Source organism: Microcaecilia unicolor, chromosome 1 (assembly GCF_901765095.1).
Source record: "Microcaecilia unicolor chromosome 1, aMicUni1.1, whole genome shotgun sequence".
Classification (NCBI taxonomy): domain Eukaryota; kingdom Metazoa; phylum Chordata; class Amphibia; order Gymnophiona; family Siphonopidae; genus Microcaecilia; species Microcaecilia unicolor.
The window spans coordinates 771,492,926-771,512,733 of NC_044031.1; the positions used below are offsets into that span (position 1 = coordinate 771,492,926).

The 19,808-nt window shown below is 44.3% G+C and overlaps 1 protein-coding gene across 1 annotated transcript in view; it reads right to left on the reverse strand.

The window, feature by feature from the left end:
* RASGRF1 (Ras protein specific guanine nucleotide releasing factor 1) overlaps window positions 1–19,808 on the reverse strand; it is a 328,543-nt gene that overhangs the window by 113,010 nt on the left and 195,725 nt on the right. Inside the window, exons 9-10 of the mRNA XM_030192898.1 lie at window positions 19,442–19,560; window positions 9,707–9,867 (exon numbers count right to left, since the gene is read on the reverse strand). Of these exons, the coding sequence (XP_030048758.1) occupies window positions 9,707–9,867; window positions 19,442–19,560 (280 nt within the window). The remainder of the gene's footprint in view (window positions 1–9,706; window positions 9,868–19,441; window positions 19,561–19,808) is intronic.

The following is a 19,808-nucleotide window of genomic DNA, read 5'->3' on the forward strand; positions in this document are numbered from 1 at the left end:
TTGGGGGGCGTGGGGAGGAGTAGCAGCAAGGGGAAGGTTACGATTGGGCTGGGGAGGCTTAGCCTCCCCAAACCTCTTATACGGGGTGCCTATGGCTGCCAATAATTTAACATCATCTTATTTTCTTTTCCATGTTTTATTTTGTTTGATTTCTATTGACAACCTTAAGAGTGGACTAACATGGCTACCACACCTCTCTACATCCTGATTTAAAAGTGATATGGGTCTGTAGGACCCCACCTGAGCAGGGTCCTTCCCCGGTTTAGGAATTAACACTATGTGGGCCATGTTCTGATATAAACCCACACTCTCCTCCCTTAGTCCATTAAACACATCTCTGATTGGCGTGACAACCAAACCACTCAGAATACGATAGTACTCTGGACCAAAGCCATCGGGTCCTGGTGCTTTAGTCACCTTTAGGAACTTAATACCCCTGTTGACTTCCTGATCTGATATAGGAGAATTTAAAGCACTCAACTGCTCTGATGTAAGAACAGGTAAATCCAAATGCTGAAAAAACACCTCACAGGCTTCCTCACTAAAATCCCTTGATTGGTACATAAAATTTAACAAACTGATCCATAATATGAGTCTCCCTAGTATACTCCTGCCCCATATCATCCTTGACGGAGGTAATCACCTGTTTTTTTTATGGAAGGGCCGTACTAAATTAGCTAGTAGTTTACCGGACTTACTTCCCCATTTAAAAAGCTTGAAACGTTGGAAGAACTCTTTGATTCAGTAAGGCATCCAGTGGCTGTCTAGTCTGCAACAGTTGCCTCTTATTTCCATCAGTCATAATAAGCATGTGGTGCCTACGCGATTGCTGAAATTCCTGTGAGAGACGCATAAGCTCCGCTTCCCTCCGCCACTTCTGAGCTGAAGTATAGGATATTATATGGCCCTTCCCAATAGGTGCCTGGGCTCACCTCTGGCGTTTTGTTATTTGCCTGGTAGTCCATCCACTTTTCTCTCAGGTAAACTCTGAAATCCCTATCATTATACAAAAAGGGTGAAAACTTCCAGACCCACTCGCCCGGCTCTGTAGCAAAAGAAATGCTCACAGTAACCGCTGAGTGATCAGAGAAGGCAATGTTAGCTATGCAGGTCTCAATAACTCGCGGGAATAGGGCACGGGCCAAAAGAAGGTAATCTAGCCTGGAGTACACATTATGATGATGGGAGAAGAAGGTAAAGTCCACATCATGAGGATGAAGGTCTCTCCAGGTATCTACTAAGTCTAGCCTGCCAGATAGGAAGTTGACCCCCTCCTCTCTGGCCTCAGGACCCCCTCCCTCACCGTGGTCTCAGGCCCCGCCCCTGCCGCCCTCACCGCCACGCTCCACCCTGAGGTCGCAGCCGCTCACCCCTCCATCCCCCCGGGATGCCACCCCCCCTGAGGTCACTGCAGCCACTGCTCCCCCCTCCACCCCCTCCCCCGAGGTCACCGCCGCTCCCCCCCCCTCCGTCCGACGTCAGCTCAGCTGCCATTTCCAGCCACGGTTGCTTCTCCTGTCAAGCAGCAGCGGCCGGTACAAAAACTAAAAAAGCAAATTAAACCTGAAAAAATGCTTTTAAAAAGGAAGCGGGGCACCGCAGGCAGCCATCAGGCATTGGCTGTCAGCTCTGCATCCGCTCCTCCTCTCACCTCTCATGTCACTGTCCCTGGAGTAGAACCCTGGAGGAGCGCAGCGACATGAGAGGTGAGAGGAGGAGCGGCTGCAGAGCTGACAGCCAATGCCTGATGGCTGCCTGCGGTGCCCCGCTTTGTTTTTTAAAGCATTTTTTCAGGTTTAAGTTGCTTTTTTAGTTTTTGTACCGGCCGCTGCTGCTCGACAGGAGAAGCAGCAGTGGCCGGAAATGGCAGCTGACGTCGGAGGGAGGGGGGAGTGACGGTGACCTCGGGGGGGTGGGGTGGAGGGTGGAGCAGTGGCTGCGGCGACCTCGGGGGGTGGGGTGGAGGGGTGAGGGGCGGCGACCTCGGGGGGGGGCGTGGCAAAGGGCTGAAACTGCTCCTCCAACGTTCCAATGTTACGAACGCAGCCAGAGACATTGGAATATTGGGAGTGCAAGATGAACGTTCGATGAAGCTGCCTGGGGCCAGGCCCACACTGCTGTTGCTTGGGCTCTCTGGATGATGTCATCCGAGGCTTCAGTCCCAGGCACAGCCAATCAGAATGGAGGCATGGGCCCAGGCAGCTTCATGGAACGTTCATGGTGCAAAATATTATATAGGATATGTTAAATAGCACCGGTCCCAGTACAGATCCCTGTGGCAATCCACTGTTCACACACCTCCATTGAGAGAAATGACCATTTAACCCTACCATCTGTTTTCTGTCCAAAAACCAGTTCCTAATCCACACCAGAACTTTGCTTCCTATCCCATGACTCTTTAATTTTTTCTGGAGTCTCTCATAAGGAACTTTATCAAAAGCTTTCTGAAAATCTAGATACACTGCAGGGGAGGAGAGGGAAGAGGGGGAAAGATCCAGGAGGGAGAGAGGAGAAAAGACACTGGACCCAAGAGGGAAATATAGTGGGCTGGAGGGAGAGGATGAGAGAAGAAGAGAGATACTGGCCCCAGGGTGGGGATTAGGAGATAGGGGATGTGGGGCATGGGACGTGAGAGGTGAGAGAAGGAAAGACCTTTTTCAGATATATTGGGGAAAGGAGAAAAGATAGGAATGGAATTGCGAGATTGAAAGATAATGAGAATGGTTATGTGGAGAGTGATGAGGATAAAGCAAACGTGCTGAACAATTACTTCTCTTCAGTATTCACGGAGGAAAATCCTGGGGAAGGACCGTGGTTGGCTGCTGAGAGAATATCTGGGAATGGAGTGGATACTGCGCCGTTTACGAAAGAAAGAGTTTATAAACAGCTGGAGAACCTGAAGGTGGACAAAGCTATGGGGCCGAATGGGACACATCCCAGGATACTGAGGGAGCTCAGGGAGGTCCTGGTGGGACCTATTGAAGTTTTATTTAATAGATCTTTAGAGATGGGAGAGGTTCCACGAGATTGTAGACGAGCAGATGTAGGTCCTCTTCACAAAAGTGGAGACAGGGAAGAAGTGGGAAACTACAGACCGGTAAGTCTCACATTGGTGGTAGGAAAAATAATGGAGTTGCTGATGAAGGAAAAGATAGTTAATTTTCTAGAAGCCAACAGGTTACAGGACCCGAGGCAACATGGCTTTACCAAAGGAAATCCTGCCAAAGAAATCTGATTGATTTCTTTGACTGGATGACCAAAGAACTGGATGAAGGACTTGCGCTAGATGTAATCTACTTGGATTTTGGCAAAGCCTTTGATACGGTCCCCCACAGAAGACTGTAAGAGCATTATAAAAAAAAAGTTTAAAAAAAGGTATATAATGGTTTCTTATGGAACTAGTACGATAGTAAACGTGAAACCAGAAATATTAGTTACTCCAGAAAAAGAAAAGAGTTAAAATTTAATGCCAAGAAGTGCAGAGCGATGCATTTGGGGTGCAGAAACCCAAAAGAGAGATACCGAATAGGAGGGGAGAGTTTAGTAAGCTTGACTCAGGAGAGAGACCTTGGGGTGATGGTGTCCGAGGATCTGAAGTTGAAGAAACAATGTGGCAAGGTGATGGCCGTGGCCAGAAAGATGCTAGGCTGCATAGAGAGGGGTATAACCAGCAGAAGAAAGGAGGTGTTGATGCCCCTCTACAAGTCATTGGTGAGTCCCCGCTTAGAGTATTCTGTTCAATTTTGGAGGCTGTATCTTGCTACCGTGTTTCCCCGAAAATAGGGCATCCCCATAAAATAAGACCTACAGAGGTTTTTGGTGCCCTTGGAAAATATAAGGCCTCCCCCGAAAGTAAGGCCTAGCAAAGTTTTTCTTTTACCGGTAAGTAGGGTCGCCCCCCCCCCCCACCCGAGATCGCCGGGCCCCCCCTCTGTCGCTCCGAAACTAACCCCCCACCCGAGGTCGCCCCCCCACCCCAGATGGGGAGCGTGCCAGGTGCCCTTGACCTGGATTGGCCACTGTCGGTGACAGGATGCTGGGCTAGATGGACCTTTGGTCTTTCCCAGTATGGCACTACTTATGTACTTATGTACTTATGGCGCCCCCACCCGAAGTCGCCGGACCCCACCCCCCTCCGTCGCTCCAAAACTAACCTGAACTTAAGCCTCCTTTCACTTTCCTTCCAGTTCGCAGCAAGCAGCAGCAGCAGGAGGGCAGGCCACTCCTTCCTTCCGTGTCCCGCCCTCGCCTGACGTAACGTAACGTCAGGCGAGGGTGGGGCACGGAAGGAAGGAGAGGCCTGCCCTGCTGCTCCTGCGAACTGGAAGGAAAGTGAAAGGAGGCTTAAGTTCAGGTTAGTTTCGGAGCGACGGAGGGGGGTGGGGTCCGGCGACTTCGGGTGGGAGCGCCATCTCGGGTGGGGGGGGGGGCGACCTCGGGTGGGGGGTTACCGGTAGTTGCAGGAGTGATGGAGGAAGGTGGGCGGGCCAACCAACCGTGTTTCCCCGAAATACTAAGACATCCCCTGAAAATAAGACCTAGCACCTTTTTGGGCACAAAAATTAATATAAGACAGTGTCTTATATTCAGGGAAACACGGTAAAGATGTAAAATGACTGGAAGCGGTGCAAAGAAAAGTTACAAAAATGGTATGGGATTTACGATGCAAACCGTACGAGGAGAGACTTGCGGACCTGAACATGTATACCTTGGAGGAAAGAAGAAACAGGGGTGACGTGATACAGACGTTCAAATATTTGAAAGGTATTAATCCACAAATGAACCTTTTCCGGAGATGGGAAGGTGGTAGAATGAGAGGACATGAATTGAGGTTGAAGGGGGGCAGACTCAGGACTAATGTCAGGAAGTATTTTTTTCACGGAAAGGGTGGTAGATATGTGGAATGCCCTCCAGTGGGAGATGGTGGAGATGAAAACGGTAATGGAATTCAAACGTGCGTGGGATAAGCACAAAGGAAGCCTGTTTAGAAGGAATGGATCTACGGAATCTTAGCGGAGATTGGGTGGTGACGCCAGTTATTGGACAGCAAAACCAATGCTGGATGGACTTCTACGGTCTGCGCCCTGATCGTGGCTTAATAGATATGAATGGCTGGGGTGTAAATTTTAAGGGGTTTCGAAATTAGCTTCAGAACTTTCAGTAGAGGAACAGTACTGGGCAGACTTTTATAGTCTGTACCCTGAGAAAGGCAGGGACAAATCAAACTCGGGTATAAAGTATCACATACCATGTAAAATGAGTTTATCTTGTTGGGCAGACTGGATGGACCGTTCAAGTCTTTATCTGCCGTCATTTACTATGTTACTATGTTACAATATGCGCCATGGCTAGTAAAATGGGTGTGGCTACTGTAGGGGTGGAGCCATATACAGTGACCCCACCCTTAAGGTTAACCATATAAGAGTACCAGTACCTTTTATCCTTCAAAAAAAGCACTGAGTGATATAAACATGTAACTATAATAAAAACAATGAATTTATTTACATGTATCTAATAATTAACATTAACAATATTAGGCATTTATACTCTGCAAGAAAAGAGCTCCCTGCGGTTTACAATAAGAAATAATCACGGCATTCTCTGAAAGCTACAAAGATTAAGATCTATTTCATTACTTATTAAACAGTTGATAAAGATAAGTCTTAAGAGCTTTCTTAAACTATTTTAGCAAATGACGATTTTCAAGAATGAAAAATTAACATTAATACATAGAAAAAAGTTCAGAATCAAAGTTCTTTGAAAAAGATGACTCACGCTTCAGACAGAAATTAGTTGGAATAAACAGACACTCCTTCTCGGCAGACTGCCTGCTATCTGTTACCCAAAAGCAATCACAGAGTTTCACCTTACAACCTGTATGAGTTGCCAGTGTCTCTTGGGGTGACTGAAGACGCAGATGTTGGTATTCTAAAAGGCTGTGCTCACTTTGGAGGGCTCGGGTGTTTGATGAGTTGGTAAACAATCAGATGAAAGTCTAGAGAATCCTGAGAGGCTAGTCCTGGAAGGTGCCACTTTTATATCATTTTGGCCATCAGCACTGTGTCCGATGTGATACCTTCGCAGAAGATGATTGGCTGTGCCCTTTATGTTGTGATGTGACCACACACCTTTGTCTTGTATAAGATGGCCTTTGTCTTGCAAGGACACAGGCATGCAAAAAGCCTTTAGTTACATAAGTACATAAGTATTGCCATACTGGGAAAGACCAAAGGTCCATCGAGCCCAGCATCCTGTTTCCAACAGTGGCCAATCCAGGTCACAGATACCCGGCAAGATCCCAAAATGTACAAAACATTTTATACTGCTTATCCCAGAAATAGTGGATTTTCCCCAAGTTCTTTTAATAACGGTCTATGGACTTTTCCTTTAGGAAGCCGTCCAAACCTTTTTTAAACTCCGCTAAACTAACCGCCTTTACCACATTCTCTGGCAATGAATTCCAGAGTTTAATTACACGTTGAGTGAAGAAACATTTTCTCCGATTTGTTTTAAATGTACTACATTGTAGCTTCATCGCATGCCCCCTAGTCCTAGTATTTTTGGAAAGTGTAAACAGATGCTTCACATCTACCCGTTCAACTCTACTCATTATTTTATAGACCTCTATCCTATCTCCCCTCAGCCGTCTTTTCTCCAAGCTGAAGAGCCCTAGCCACTTTAGCCTTTCCTCATAGGGAAGTTGTCCCATCCCCTTTATCATTTTCGTCACCCTTCTCTGCATAACTCTGTCGAGTTTTAATTGTAGCAAAGGTCTTTATCTTCTGCAGGTTTAGTGATCTAAGCCCCACAGGTATAGCATGGCAACCTCTGTAATGCACTAGTTACATTGTAACATAGTAACATAGTAGATGATGGCAGAAAAAGACCTGCACAGTCCATCCAGTCTGCCCAACAAGATAACCTTACAGTATATGTGGACTAGAAGACTATTTTGTATTTGTAATTTTTTTTCTAAAAAAATTAATCATGATTTTAAAAACTAATCACATTCCAGTGTCTCCTGTCCCAATCCCCGTCATCGGTGCAATCTGACATCTTTCCCACCATTTGCAATTCAACATCACCCACCCCCCTATGCCAGTCCACCTTAAAAGTGGTCTTGTGTTGATCCTAGCCAGTGGCAGCCTTGCACACCCTCTGCCTGATCTGAAGCTTTCCCTCTGACCTGTCCCACCCAAGTAGAAACATGAAATGATGTCAGAGAAGGTGGGATGGGCCAGAGGGAAAGCTTTGAAGTAGACCACTGGCAGCATATATGCCAATGCTGCTACTCCCAGGACCAGCAGAAGACCACCTCCAAGAGAGACCAGTGTGGGTACTACTACTACTTATCATTTCTAAAGCGCTACTAGACGTACGCAGCGCTGTACACTTGAACATGAAGAGACAGTCCCTGCTCGACAGAGCTTACAATTCAATTAGGACAGACAAACAGGACAAATAAGGGATAAGGTCAAAGTAGCAAGATTCCGGAATCCCAAAGACTAACAAGATTCCAGAATCCCAAAGAGTAGCAAGATTCCATGCAGAACCCCAAAGAGCAGCAAGATTCCGGAATCCCAAAGACTACTACTACTTATCATTTCTAAAGCGCTACTAGACGTAGGCAGCGCTGTACACTTGAACATGAAGAGACAGTCCCTGCTTGACAGAGCTTACAATTCAATTAGGACAGACAAACAGGACAAATAAGGGATAAGGACAAAGAGTAACAAGATTCCGGAATCCCAAAGAGCAGCAAGATTCCGGATTCCCAAAGACTACTACTACTACTACTTATCATTTCTATAGCACTACTAGACGTATGCAGCGCTACTTGAACATGAAGAGATAGCCCCTGCTCATCAGAGCTTACAATCTAATCAGGACAAACAGGACAAATAAGGGATAAGGACAAAGAGTAACAAGATTCCGGAATCCCAAAGAGTAACAAGATTCCGGAATCCCAAAGAGTAGCAAGATTCCGTTCAGAATCCCAGAGAGTAGCAACATTCCGGAATCCCAAAGACTACTACTACTACTTATCATTTCTATAGCACTACTAGACATACGCAGTGCTGTACACTTGAACATGAAGAGACAGTCCCTGCTCCACAGAGCTTACAATCTAATTAGGACAAACAGGACAAATAAGGGATAAGGACAAAGAGTAACAAGATTCCGGAATCCCAAAGAGTAACAAGATTCCGGAATCCCAAAGAGCAGCAAGATTCCGGAATCCCAAAGAGCAGCAAGATTCCGGAATCCCAAAGACTACTACTACTACTACTTATCATTTCTATAGCACTACTAGACATACGCAGCGCTGTACACTTGAACATGAAGAGACAGTCCCTGCTCCACAGAGCTTACAATCTAATTAGCCCTACCCCTACAGGTCTGTGCATATTCTGTGTATGTGACTGAGGTGAAACATTCAGCTAGTATGTAGTCTTGATGAAGAGATCTGATTTGGTGTATTTTTCCAGAGGGAGCTGTATTAGTGCTCTGGAACCTGGTATAGTATTTGCAGTTTAGACTTTTCATAGGTGGGGTTGTTATGTTGTAAGCTTATTATATAGGTTCTGAATATCGTTTTCAGACTTTTGTGTTATTTAACACATTTTCTGGCAGTGGAGGCAGAGCGTAGCCTCTATTCTTCAAATAACAGCAGAGTTTAAATATTTTTTGTGGTATGGTGAGTTGTAAGGGGACATGTCTTTGTTCCATGTTTAGAGAATGTGGTGTTTGTATATTACAGAATAGAAAGTGCAAGGTTTATATTGAGATTTTTGTCCATCCCATTTAGAATCCAGACATCAAGCTAGTAAATAATTATAATAGTAGTTATACTGGGAAACGGAAATTGGCTGGGTGGGGTGGGATCTTTTTACATGGAAGGTATCTTTTTTTTAGCTAATTAAAAGGTGAAGTGAGATGGCTGTAATGTGGCGAGCATGATGTACACATATGATGCTTTGACTAGCCCCTTCCATACCTTGTTTCCCCCCCCCCCCCCCTCCCCATTTCCACTCCAAATACTTCTATCTAGAGACAGCACTGCCACAAGGTCTCTCTTCTGGTTGGGGCACATCACTTCCCCATCATGTACTGAACTTTTGGATTTCTGGACCTAAAATGCATGAATTTAGAATTTTTTGCATTAAATTTTCAGTGACATTTCTTCTATTTTTACACCCTTAGTTGTGCCTACTCGGTTGCAGATTTTTCTGTCATTTGCTAAAAGAGAAAGTTTTTTTTTTGAACTGCTCCACAATATCGCTCACATAGCTATGGAAGAGAATAGATGCTTAGGAGCTATTCCTGAAGCAGTTCAGTCATCACCAGACTCTTCAAAGCAAGTAACACAGTAAATGATGGCAAATAAAGACCTGAATGGTTTGTCCAGTCTGCCCAACACTCACTTTCACGATCAATTCATGATTAAACCAACAAGCCAACCGTATTGCTAACAACATTTTACTCCCCTCCCCTTCATGGATACTTGAACCTGGTCCATCCTTGTCCTTTTCAAGCTCAGACTGTAAAAGTCCACTGTCCTCTCACATCTAATCCATACCCTTGCCTAATTTATTACTGAGCCTCACCCACACTGCTGTATGTGTATCTCATTCTCTTTTAGGTGCAGTAGCAACATCTGAGTGCCTGTGTGTGTGTCCTGCACACTCTCCTCTTTAGGTCTCACCTTCGTAAGGTGCAGTTTTCCTCCAGAGCCTCGAGTGCAGATAATGAGGTGCTTTGAAAAGAGAAAACATTGCCGTTCTCCCTCTTTTCTCAGTGACAGAGATCCCAGTCGTCCTCTGGTGATTTTACCTTTCTCAGACATTGGCACCTGGATAAGGCACCCTAAAAAAGACAGAGAGAGAGAGAGATTAATCAGTGCAAGTGTGTGTTTGAGAGAGAGAGAGAGAGAGAGAGAGAGAGAGAGAGAGACAGAGAGAGAGAGACAGAGAGAGAGAGAGGGACAGAGAGAGAGAGAGAGAGAGAGAGAGAGAGAGAGAGAGTGTATTGAAGAGATCCTTAGCCCCAGAACACAACCTAAAGGCCTGACATTGGGCTATTTGCATTACACATATTTTTATGAGAATATGTAAACATTTTCTTTCTTTAAGTTAATCAACTGACTATGTGGTCTTAATTTTAAAGAGACAAGTCATCTGTACAAGATCAAAAGCTGTCATGATTTCCATATCCATTTGGGGAGCAATTCGGTAAAGTCTTTCCACATGTAAAGTATACAGTGAATGCAGGAACTGGTTATTGTAAGACTGGGTGACTGAATTTGTCTTTGTTTACATTGATTAGACTCTTGATAGTCCACCTTTCCTGGTGCAATCAAAGCAGTTTCTATATTACATACAGGTGCTTTATCTGTCCCTCTACCTGGGGCAATGGTGAAATAGGTGACTTGCCCAAAGTAACAAGTAGCCACAGCAAGAATCAAACCCAGTTCCCCAGGTTCTCAGCCCACTGGGCAACGGTTACACTACTCCTCCATTCGGGTGCCTTTTTTGGGCTGAGCTGGGATGGAGGTGGATGTATACATATATTTTACAGAATATACATAGAGATGTACACATTTATACCCTCTGTGGACTACTGGGGTCATTGCATGAGCCTGTGTTGTAAAGGTGTTTAGGTGCCTAGGCTGCCTTTACAAATGGGCATAAAAGAGGCTTTTTTGGAGATTCCACCGAGATACCCGTGATGTCAACTTACCTCCACAGTGGCTGAGTATCACTGTGTGTAAATTAAGACTTACACCTGGAAGTCTCTTGGCCCCTCTTAAAGAGATATAGATAAAATTTGGTCCTATATTGACTTACATTATTCATACATCTGTCTAGTGGCTCAACTTTTTATTTCTTTAAAAAGAGGTGGTCAGCACACACTAGACCAGGTGCATCTGGGAGCTTTAATTTGGATGTAAAGGTACTGAAAAAAAAACTCTAAATGCCACATATACAATGATGAAAGGTTGGGTCACTCTTCAAAAGCAGTCAAGGTCTGGATAAGTGCTCTGTCTGGCTCTACCTATGAATTTTCAGCAGTGTTATCCATTGGAGATTCTTGTAGATCATCCTGGCAGTGTCTGCATAGTCTCTAAAACAAAATTCTCATAAAACTTAAGCATACAGCTAGATATATTTCGTATTATAAATATAGGACGAAAAAGCCTCAATGCACTCAAGACTAACAAAGTCTATTGAGATGGAAAATCTCTCATCATTGGCAAAAAATCTCCTGTTCGTCAGTCATGGACCTGCTGTTTGTGTACTGACTGAAGAGGGCATGCCTCTTTCTAGAGCTAAGCAAAAATTTTGTTTTGAAACTTTATGTATTACTGAAGAATATTGCTGATGACGAGAGTTAAGAACATAACTGTTGCCATACTGGGATGGAACGAAGATCCATCAAACCCAGCATCCTGTTTCCAACAGTGGCCAATCCAGGTTACAAGTCCATCTTAATAATGGCTTATGGACTTTTCTTTTAGGAAGCAAACCAAACTTTTTTAAAACCCCGCTCAGCTAACTGCTTTTACTACATTATCTGGCAATGAATTCCAGAGTTTAATTACACGTTGAGTGAAGAAATATTTTCTCTGATTCATTTTAAATTTACTACTTTGTAGCTTCATTGCATGCCCCTTAGTCCTAGTATTTTTGGAAAGAGTAAACAAGCGAATCACATCTACATGTTCCACTCCACTCATTATTTTGTAGACTTCTATCATATCTCCCCTCAGGTGTCTTTTCTCCAAGCTGAAGAGCCCTAGCTGCTTTAGCTTTTTCTCATAGGGAAGTCATCCCATTCTCTTTATCATTTTCATTGCCCTTCTCTGTACCTTTTCTAATTCCATTATATCTTTTTTGAAATTGTAAGCTCTTTGAGCAGGGACTGTCTTTCTTCTATGTTTGTGCAGCGCTGCGTACGCCTTGTAGCGCTATAGAAATTCTAAATAGTAGTAGTAGTAGTAGGGCCAGAATTGCACACAATATTCGAGATGGAGCGATACAAAGGCATTATAACGTCCTCCTTTTTGTTTTCCATTCCATTCCTAGTAATGCCTTACATTTTATTTGCTTTTTTAGCCACTGCCGCACACCAAGCAGAGGATCGGTGACTCCTAATGTGGAACCTTGCATTACGTAGCTATAGTTTAGGTAACTCTTTTCCACATGCATCACTTTGCACTTGCTCACATTAAACGTCATCTGCCATTTAGACGCCCAGTCTCCCAGTCTCGTAAGGTCCTCTTGTAATTTTTCACAATCCTCTCGTGATTTAACAACTTTGAATAACTTTGTGTCGTCAGCAAATTTAATTACCTCACTAGTTACTCCCATCTCTAGATCATTTATAAACAGTGCTTTTTTTGTGCCGGTACGCAACGGTACAGTGTACCGGCACCTTTTTTTTTTTTTTTTGCTCCCCCCGCCCCGTGACGGACGCAGTGCCAGCCCCCATTTCCGGCCGCTGCTGCTTCTCCTGTTGAGCAGCAGCGGCCGCTACACAAAGAAAAAGATTTTAAAAAACTTCAAACCTGGCTGAAACGCGGCACCCCGGCACTGTAGACAGCCATTAGGCATTGGCTGTTGTCCCTCCCGCAGCTGCTCCTCCTCTTGCCTTACGTCACTGCGCTCCTCCGGGGTCTTCCTCCAGGGGCAGTGACGTAGAGGCAAGAGGAGGAGCGGCTGTGGGGCAACAGCCAATGCCTAATGGCTGTCTACAGTGCCGGGGTGCCGCGTTTCAGCCAGGCTTCAATTTTTTTTTTAATCTTCTTTTTCTTTGTGTAGTGTAGCGGCCGCTGCTGCTCAACAGGAGAAGCAGCAGCGGCCGGAAATAGGGGTTGGTGCCGCGTGCGTCGCGACTTCGCGCCGTTCGCGGGAAACTTGGCAGGGAGAGGGAAACCAACAGAGGGAAGGATTGGGGAGAGAGAGAAAGAGGGAAAACAACAGAGGGAAGGATTGGGGAGAGAGAGAAAGAGGGAAACCAACACAGGGAAGGATTGGGGGGGAGAGAGAAAGAGGGAAACCAACAGAGGAAGGATTGGGGGGAGAGAGAGAAAGAGGGAAACCAACACAGGGAAGGATTGGGGGGAGAGAGAGAAAGAGGGAAACCAACAGAGGAAGGATTGGGGGGAGAGAGAGAAAGAGGGAAACCAACAGAGGAAGGATTGGGGAGAGAGAGAGAGGGAAAACAACAGAGGGAAGGATTGGGGAGAGAGAAAGAGGGAAAACAACAGAGGGAAGGATTGGGGAGAGAGAGGGAAAAACAGATGGAAGGATTGGGGAGAGAGGGGAAAACAGATGGAAGGATGGGGAGAGAGAGAAAGAGGGAAAACAACAGAGGGAAGGATTGGGGAGAGAGAAAGAGGGAAAACAACAGAGTGAAGGATTGGGGAGAGAGAGAGGGAAAAAACAGATGGAAGGATTGGGGAGAGAGGGGAAAAACAGATGGAAGGATGGGGAGAGAGAGAAAGAGGGAAAACAACAGAGGGAAGGATTGGGGAGAGAGAGAAAGAGGGAAAACAACAGAGGGAAGGATTGGGGAGAGAGAGAAAGAGGGAAAACAACAGAGGAAGGATTGGGGAGGAGAGAGGGAAAACAGGGAGAGAGGGAAAAACAGATGGAAGGATGGGGAGAGAGAGGGAAAAACAGATGGAAGGAAGGGGAGAGAGGGGAAAACAGATGGAAAGGATGGGGGGAGAGAGAAAGAGGGAAAACAACAGAGGGAAGGATTGGGGAGAGAGAGAAAGGAGGGAAAAAACAGGGAAGGATTGGGGAGAGAGGGGAAAACAGATGGAAGGATGGGGAGAGAGAGGGAAAAAGAGATGGAAGGATTGGGGAGAGGGGGAACAACAGATGGAAGGATGGGGAGAGAGAGGGAAAAACACAGATGGAAGGATTGGGGAGAGAGGTAAAAACAGATGGAAGGATGGTGGAAAGAGAGGGGAAAAACAGATGGAAGGATGGTGAGAGAGAGAGAGGGAAAAACGGAAGGATGGGGAGAGAGAGAGGGAAAACGGAAGGATAGGGAGAGAAAGAGGGGAAGACGCTGGATGGAAGAATGCAGAAAGAAATAGGGGAGACACTGGAAGGATGGGGAGAGAAAGCAGAGCTGCTGGATGGAAAAGGGGAATAGAGAAAGATTGGAGAATAAGAGGAAGGGGCATGGGGAGAACAAGGGTGAGGAAAAGATGAAAAGCCACGGGTAGATGAAGGAAATTAAAGAATGGATAGTAAGAATGAATTAAATCTGGACAGAGAGAGAGCCTGAAAATATTGAAGAAAGCAAAGAAAAAGGAGACAAAAAAATGACAAATGGCACAGAAGAGTTAAGCGAAAACAAAGGAAAGGAGAATCACAGACTGGGACCAATATGGAAAGAAAAACAGTCACCAGACAACAAAGGTAGAAAAAAAATCATTTATTTTCATTTTAGTGTTTGTAATATGTCCAATTTGAGAATTTACATTGGCTGTCTTATTTACTGCTACTACTTAGCAAATCACGTTATTTTTTTCTCCTATAGTACTGTAATATTTTCAATGATGTCTGTTTATATGCGCCATGGCTGGTATAGGGGGTGTGGTTAATGTGGGTGTGGCTATCATAGGGGTGGAGCCATATGTGGTGACCCCGCCCATAATGAGTACCGGCACCTTTTTTTCTACAAAAAAAGCACTGTTTATAAATATGTTAAAAAGCAGCGGTCCCAGCACAGACCCCTGGGGAACCCCACTATCTACTCTTCTCCATTGAGAATACTGACCATTTTGCCCGGCACCGATGTCAGGCTCACCGGTCTATAATTTCCCAGATCCCCTCTGGAACCTTTTTAAAATATCGGCATTACATTGGCCACCCTCCAATCTTCTGGTACCACACTCAATTTAAAAAATAACTATTAGTAACATATTACTAACAATAGTTCCGTCAATTCATTTTTCAATTCTATCAGTACTCTGGGATGAATACCATATGGTCCAGGAGATTTGCTACTCTTCAATTTGTCAAATTGTCCCATTACATCCTCTAGGTTTATAGAGATTTCATTCAGTTTCTCCGACTCATCAGCTTTGAATACCATTTCTGGCACCGGTATCTCTCCCAAATCTTCCTCGGTGAAAACCGAAGCAAAGAATTCATTTAATCTGTTTGCTATGGTTTTGTCTTCCCTGATCGCCCCTTTTACCCCTCGGTCATCTAGTGGTTCAACTGATTCTTTTGCTGGCTTCTTGCGTTTAAAACTTTTTTTTACTGTGTGTTTTTGCCTCCAATGAAATCTTTTTTTCAAGGTCCCTCTGCCTTCCTTATATCAGAGTTGTGAATTCTTTAGGCCAAGTAGAGCGCTGCCTGGTGTGAAGACTCGAACCCGGATACTGCTTGGTGGCCGAGCAATCCCGAAGTTCACCTGCGGTGACCGCCGTTCCCTGGGGGTTGAGCCCCCAGGTGCGGGCGGCCGGCAGGAGTTGTGCAGCGGGACGAGAGAAATCCGGTTGCAGGCAAAAGTCAGTAGGCAGGTAGCAGGTCAGGGAGTAATCCGGGTGCAGACAGGAATCAGTAACGAGGAACAAGGAAAAAAGGGAAGCAAAGCGCAGCGTAAGTGACACCTACCTCAGTAGAAGCCAAAGCCCCGAGGGACAGGGAAGGCTCATGGAAATAGTGGCGGCATCTGTCATCAGCCGGCCGCGCTGGGGCGGAGAGCCGTGTTGTGCAGGGGTGTCGGCATCGGGGCGTCTTTGGGCCAGCATCTGACGTTGACAGACGCAAAGGAGCACCAAATTGTTATGGCGGTGTGCGTCCCTGCGCCGCCGGAAGACTCGACCGAGACCAAGGTTATCTATGTGGACAACGCTATAATATTGACCCCGTCCGGACAGCTGTGCAGATGATGTTATGGCAGGAGTTTAGATGAACAGCATCCCTATCCGGATGGATATGTGGATAATGTTAGTGTAGATCCCCTATGGGTGAGGTTTAGAGCAGATGGTAAGAGTATGTAATCACGGTGTACAGGCCCCACACTCAACACTCACCAATCGAGGAAATACAGAGAAAAATAAGGAAATTCTATATTTGGTATAGTGTGCAATTCAAGATGGTAATAAATGAATTTCCCTTGGTGATGGTTCAAATTTTACAAAGCGATGACAATATTGCACACTGGACTTGAAATTAAAAATAATTTATTGTGCAAAGTGTTTCTTTAAAAATTCAATATATAATGGTAAGAATTTCATTAATAAAACAGCTGTCCAATTGTATTAAAATAACAAATGTAAAAGGTTTGTTTTCACTTCAGAACAAACAGTAAAACATTTATAACCTGCAACATGTTTTTCCACTTTCAGAAGATGTGTACATCTTCAATAAATTGACTCACGTCTACTGACATCTTTCACCAAATAAATCAGATAAGTAATACAGTTATTTATGTTCTCTATTCTTCAAATTTACTTTAAACAGAAAGTCTTAATGAAGAAATTGATTCTTTTTCTCAATTTTTTCTCTTTAAAGATCAAACCTCCTCCACGTGGATATGCAAACACTTCTCTACCTTCAGGTAAGTATTTTCAGTCTCTGAACCACTGTAGGTGTTTGTACTTAGCTGTTTTGTAGACCTTTCTTGTATGGGGTTAACTTTGGTCTTTCTTTAACGTTGGTGCACTTGTTGTTTTGATGTTGCCAGTACCTTGGTTCAACGCTGCCAGGGAGCAGGAACCCGGAACTTGAGTACCTACTACTCTATGCTTTGAAGAAAATCAAAAAGGCAAAACCCTATCCCTGTCTAATTCATCAAATCAATTCCTCTTTTGCTATAATTTCCAACTCATTTCCCTATATGATTGTTCACTTATTTCCCTAACTAACTTCCCAAGTAAATAAAAATATAATTAATTATCCCTGTTCTACTCCCTCCCATCAACAATGCTCTCAGATTTTTTACATTAACAGAACTACTGAGATAGTTAAACAAATTCAGAGATTTTTAAAATCTCCCAAATCAGAACAGCTCACAGCTATTCTAAATCCACTGTATTTTAAAGTCAATTTGATTACTTTTTCTTTTCAAAGTAATTTATTCTGAGGTTCTGCAAAAGTTTTCCAATTAATAGTGTTTCACAGAACCCACTTTAGAAAGACAGCATTAAATGTGCACAGCAGATGACACATTATTCATAAATACTCAGTGTGACAAATTATTAGCTGAACAAGCCACCCCAGCTTATCAAACTGAATAATATTGTTTGATAAATTAAATTATTTTATTATTAAAACAGCACCTTTACCATACAGCTCTGAACCACAACTCTAAAAGCCTTAAAAGACGCGGGAGGCTTTTAAAATTAATTAATTAATTAAAGTCACACTCTCAACACACCAACAGTTCTTAAAAATCACTTAATCCATTTTAAAACAGACTTTTCCTCACAGCTGACCAGAGACCATCAACACAGATCTATTCAGCATCAAATCTATCTCCCAACTGCCCAGCAAGCCATTGCCAAGGCAATCAGGCCAGCTTGCTCAGCTGTTCTCCCAGTGATGTCACTTTAGAACCCTCTCCCTAGCTCTAACCCTCAGTACACACACCCAGCTAAAACCCCTTTTAAAGGGGACACACTCTTATTTTTTTTCACACTCTTATTTTTTTTTATTTTTTTCCAACCCTTTACATTAGGGTAGCAGAAAGGCTGAATATTGACCCTATCCGGATAGTTATGTGGGTAATATTAGAGCAGCAGAAAGGCCTCATATTGTCTCTGTCCAGATAGCACAGTAAATTTCATCTGCCATTTGGATGCCCAGTCTTCCAATTTCCTAAGGTCTTCCTGCAATTTTTCACAATCCACATGCGTTTTGACAACTTTGAATAGTTTTGTGTTCTCTGCAAATTTAATCACTTCACTTATCATTCCGATTTCCAGATCATTTCTAAATATGTTAAATGGCATCAGTCCCAGTACAGATCCCTGTGGCACTCCACTATTCACCATCCTCCATTGAGAGAAATGGCCATTTAACCCTACCCTCTGTTTTCTGTCCAATAACCAATTCCTAATCCACAGAAGGACATTGCCTCATGTCTCATGAGTTTCTCAGGAGGAACTTTGTCAAAGGCTTTCTGTATTTACTTCCATCCATAGAGGGCTTTTACAAAAGGCTATGCGTTTGGCAAGGGGAATTCAGCACACCTCTAGCTGGATATCTCTATTCCTACTTCATTGACCTATGTAAAATGGGCCTTAACTTGGTAGTTACACGTATGTTCAAGCTTATCTCGACATGTATAGTTTTTTAGTTGAATCCTATGTGTCCATGCATTCACTCCACTGCAACATCTCTGTGGGAATTCTCCATCAAATGGATCAGAAACAAACATGAAAAAACAAACGTCCCATTTCAATGATCACCCGCCAACCCAGGCCATACCCAACCTGTTCCGACCAGATGTTACTCTACCGTTTCAGTGATCCAGGCCACATCCAACCTGTTCATATTATATGTTTCTTACAGATACAGTGACCCAGGCCACATTCACGGTCTCTTTCCCAGTTCATACCCTACAAATACAGAGATCCAGCTCTTACCCAGCCCCTCTGCTAGGCATTTTCTGTTCAGATGTGCTGACATGGTCTCTATCCATACTTTGCCTTCCAGGTATTCGGTTGTTGCCTTACAGATCTAGCTGTCCAGGCCCTATGCAATCTGTCCAGTCTAGGTTTCTTACAATACGGATAGAGTGACTCAGACCTCAACCATCCTCCCCCTGGGGATAGACTGGCTGTTTAAATTGGTGGTGTACTGGGGTGAGGCAGGGGGGAGAAGGCTAGCATTCCTTATCCTCCCACCCCGTCATATAACAAGTTGCCTGTACCTCTACCTCAATACAACAGTGGGGCTTTCCAAACCTTTTGACATAAAGATCTTTTCATGTTCGGTTTCTGCCTGTGAAAAGCAGCTCGATAACAATGCTCTTAGGAAGTGACAGTTATGTCTTAGTTTTATTGCTATGACTTCAGTGAATAGCATCCATTTTAATGTTATATGACCCCTGACGGAGGTGCAATTTCTACGTTGAATAAACTTTGTTCAAGTTACTTCTGTTTCTGCTGCTGGTTTATTGCACCTGTCTGTCCTTTGGTCTGGGCACAGATCTACCCGGACCCTCTCCTCAAGTCCCTGGAACCTTGTGCCTTGCCTTCATAAAGGGAGGTGCCCGTCAATGTCAAAATAGCAGCATTAGGTATTCTCTCTCCCTCTTTCATTGAGAATTCCCCCCCCCCCCCCCCCCCCCCGTATTCTCTCCAGCAGGGCTTAAGTTACAGCTGATCCCAATTCCTGTCATGACCAGGGCATCAGGGACCCTGGTTTTACCATGTTCACTGCAGTCCCAGGATAAAATTTACCTTGTCTTACAAATGTCTGGCTGGTGTCCAGTAGAATCTCACAACCTTCCACTATCATCCTTTCTATCGCTAGATTCTTCCGAATATTCTCTGTCTCGCTCACTTCATCATGCATAATCCTGAAGAGAGACAGTGTGAGGGTGCATAAAATGACATTGCACTTTGCCCCATTCTATGACATTTCATCTACAATGAGGTCATTATGCAGCAATCTGGTAACTTCACAATGACATACAGATAACCTTTTTGTCCATCTTTCTATCAATTTTCAGCAGACCTGTGCATCGAAGCCACATCACTGAAAAAGCCAGCGTATAGCATATCCCTGCTAGTTCTGCTTTGGGGCTTGAGAGAGCAGCTGACTCTG